This window comes from Mus caroli, chromosome 19 (genome assembly GCF_900094665.2).
Source record: "Mus caroli chromosome 19, CAROLI_EIJ_v1.1, whole genome shotgun sequence".
Classification (NCBI taxonomy): Eukaryota; Metazoa; Chordata; class Mammalia; order Rodentia; family Muridae; genus Mus; species Mus caroli.
In genome coordinates this window covers 27165551-27168666 of record NC_034588.1, presented here as the reverse complement: position 1 = coordinate 27168666, position 3116 = coordinate 27165551, and the positions used below count along the sequence as shown (strand labels likewise).

At 47.5% G+C, this 3116-nt stretch overlaps 1 protein-coding gene across 1 annotated transcript in view; it reads left to right on the top strand.

The window, feature by feature from the left end:
• Gldc (glycine decarboxylase) overlaps positions 1-3116 on the top strand; it is an 82676-nt gene that overhangs the window by 60678 nt on the left and 18882 nt on the right. Inside the window, exons 19-20 of the mRNA XM_021151450.2 lie at positions 685-797; positions 2043-2184. Of these exons, the coding sequence (XP_021007109.1) occupies positions 685-797; positions 2043-2184 (255 nt within the window). The remainder of the gene's footprint in view (positions 1-684; positions 798-2042; positions 2185-3116) is intronic.

Below are 3116 nucleotides of genomic sequence, written 5' to 3'. Positions count from 1 at the left end.
TCAGTTTATAAAGGAAGGGGGAGGGAACCCAATTTCCCGCCAAGTAATCCAGGGTCCAGTAGCAGGACGAACACGTGTGTGCCTCCAGGCAGCAGAGTCAGGTTCCAGCAGTGGGCGTGGCAGGACGAATGAGCCGGTAGCTCCACCCTAGAGCAGGCAGGTTCCAGGCTGGGGGAAGGGAGACCACACTGACCCTGTAAAAGCTGCCTGTTCTACAGAGTGAACACATTGCAGCTCAGGGTTAGTAGTGCTGCCTCTCCTTCATCCTAAGGTAGACATTGAGTTAAGGACTGCCCCAGTGCGTGTTTTTACATCTGAATAGGGCTAAAGGTTCAGTTTCCATTTCCATAGAAACCACAGTCACTTTGACTGTGGGATGCCAGTTTGACTACAGAACCTTTTAGAAACCCCTTTTAGGTAAATATTTAAGTTGTATGTGTGTGGGTGCATGTGGAGGTCAAAGGAGAACTTGCTGGAGTAGGTCTTCGGGATCAAACTCAGGTAGTAAAACTTAGTGTCAAACGCCTTTACTCACCGAGCCAGCTCACAGGCCCCTAGGAAGCCTTTTCTGTGGGCCTTATGGGTATGGCTCTGCTGCTCCTTTCCTGGGGAGACCAACAGCCCAGAACAGCATGTCCTTCCTGTGTGCTAGGAAGTTGACTTTCGCTCTTTCCCTTTGGATAGGTGGGAATCTGCCGCCCTGGAGACTTTGGGTCTGATGTCTCTCACCTAAATCTTCACAAGACCTTCTGCATTCCCCACGGAGGGGGCGGTCCTGGCATGGGACCCATCGGAGTGTGAGTTGTGGGGTGCTGGCTTCGGGGTTGTTTAGAAAGCAGCATGCATGGCCCAAAACTTCTTATTCTTCCTATCTGAGTCTTCAAGTCCGAGGAATTAACCTTCATGTCTAGTGCACTTCCAGCAGCTGGATGCACAGCTGGAGTGTTTTTGATTAGGTCCAAAGAAAAACAGTATTCACTTAGTAAATAACCATGGTATCCACTCGGCCTCTCTGGGCTCCGAGAGCATGCTTATTAACTGTAACGAGCAGGAAGCCGTTCTAAAGTATAAGGGGTCAGAACTAGAATGTTAGTACCTGTAAGTGTCATGGATTTGACCGAACATTTCCAAGAGTTATTTATTTATTTATTTATTTATTACACTTTTCCTTAAGAAAATAGCTTATAATTGCCGGGTGTGGTGGCACTTGCCTTTAATCCCCACAGTCGGGAGGCAGCGGCAGGCAGATCGTTGTGATTTCAAGACCAGCCTATTCTACAGATCAAGTCTAGGACAGCCAGAGCTGTTACACGGAGAAACTCTGTCAACACAACAAAACCAAAACCAAAAATAGCTTATGATAATATTGAGAGTGAATTAGATGGAAGGCAGACACTGAACTCCTTTTAGGTTTAATTTTCATCACGTCTTTGATGAATAAGGAGGAAACAGATTTTATTACCAGAGGTAACTGGATGACGTCAACATGTCCCGACGGAATATATTTTAGTTGATCGTTTCCTCGCTATAGTAACAGCATTATCCAGAGCTCCTGGAGTTTTCAAAATGTGTGGTGGTGATCGGGGCAGGGATGTGTTTAGGGCTGCTGGGCGCCCGCTGTCTTTTCCTTTTGATCTATATTATGTATAGCTCATGAGTGTCCTGGGTGGTTCAGAGGGTGCATAGTAGGGCAGTGTTTGTGTGTTAGGCTCCAAGTGGAGGGCAGGGGCATCAGATCAGCAGCCTGCCATAGCCAACAGGTAGCTTAAAGGATGTGGGTTGCTATGAGGAGGCTGTGTGGGGCTGCCTCTGCCAAGTCTTCCACCACAGTCCTTGGAAGCTACTAGAGGGAAGGGAGGAGAGGGAGGAAGGGAGGGAGAAATGAATTGAGAGAATCCACCTGAGTTGCTTTCTGGTAATTTGTCCCCTACAAGTGTCATGTCCCCACCACCATGAGTGTTCAGAGCTCCTAGAGAAGGTAGCCACTTAGTTCAGTTGCGTCTTTTCCGCATCATTTCAATGTGTGCTTTAAACCTACACAGGAAGAAGCACCTTACCCCCTTTCTGCCCAGCCATCCCATCATTTCCATAAAACCAAGTGAAGGCACCTGGCCTGTGGGCACTGTCAGTGCAGCCCCGTGGGGTTCCAGCTCCATCCTGCCCATTTCATGGGCTTACATTAAGGTGAGCTTAAGAACACGTGTGACTGTGGGGCGGTGGGACTCACTTTCTCAGAGGGGCTAAAAATGAAATCTGTGACCTGAGAAGGGACTCAGGGGACAGCGTTGATGACTGGGGTCACGGCTAATGCTGGGGTAGAGGGAAACCTTCTAGAAAGCCACCCAGAACTGTTTCATCTGTCCCTTTGGGTTCTCATGATGGCTTTACATTTTTTTCCAGACATGATTAAGTTCCATGAGTCATGCGAATGTTCTGGCTGCGTCATTTGGTTTCCTGTTGGATACACACAGCTCCATGCAAGTGAAAAGCACTGTGCGTGGTCATTGTGATGCTTTGCTGAGATCCTGGGGTACAGGATAGTGTGCATTTCTTGGCAGCATGTAGGATGAGATATGACCTATCGAATTTGGGGGTGGTTCTAGAATCCCTGCTCTCAGGACTTGGAGAACTGTGATTTTTAGGGGGTAATTGAGCTTTGTGAGAGTCGGCTTACCCCCCTTGTCCTTCTCCACGGAAACATTCAAGCCGGAATTGATTTTAAGCGGTTCTTGTTCAGACTGGCCTGCCCACGTCCTAGGGTCCAATCTGTGACTAGGCACTCTTGCTAGGTTGTTAATTAGAGCAGCCTTTTCATACCAGTGGCTCTCGTTAAAGAAAGGGTAGCCTCGAGTGAGACAAAATCCCAGACTCAACTATACAGATTGTGCTGGGTAATTGTGGGGCTTGCTCTGTTTGAATGCGATGACATTTATGATTCTTCTTTAGAAGATTATTTATGATTTTCTATTTTGAGACCCAGTCTCCTTATATATATATATAGTCCAGTCTGGATACAAGCCTATGATTCGCTTGTATCAGCCCCCTAAGTGTGGGACTGACTATAGGCACGGATGGTCATGTGACTGCCTGGTATTTATGATTCCTTTTTACGTAAT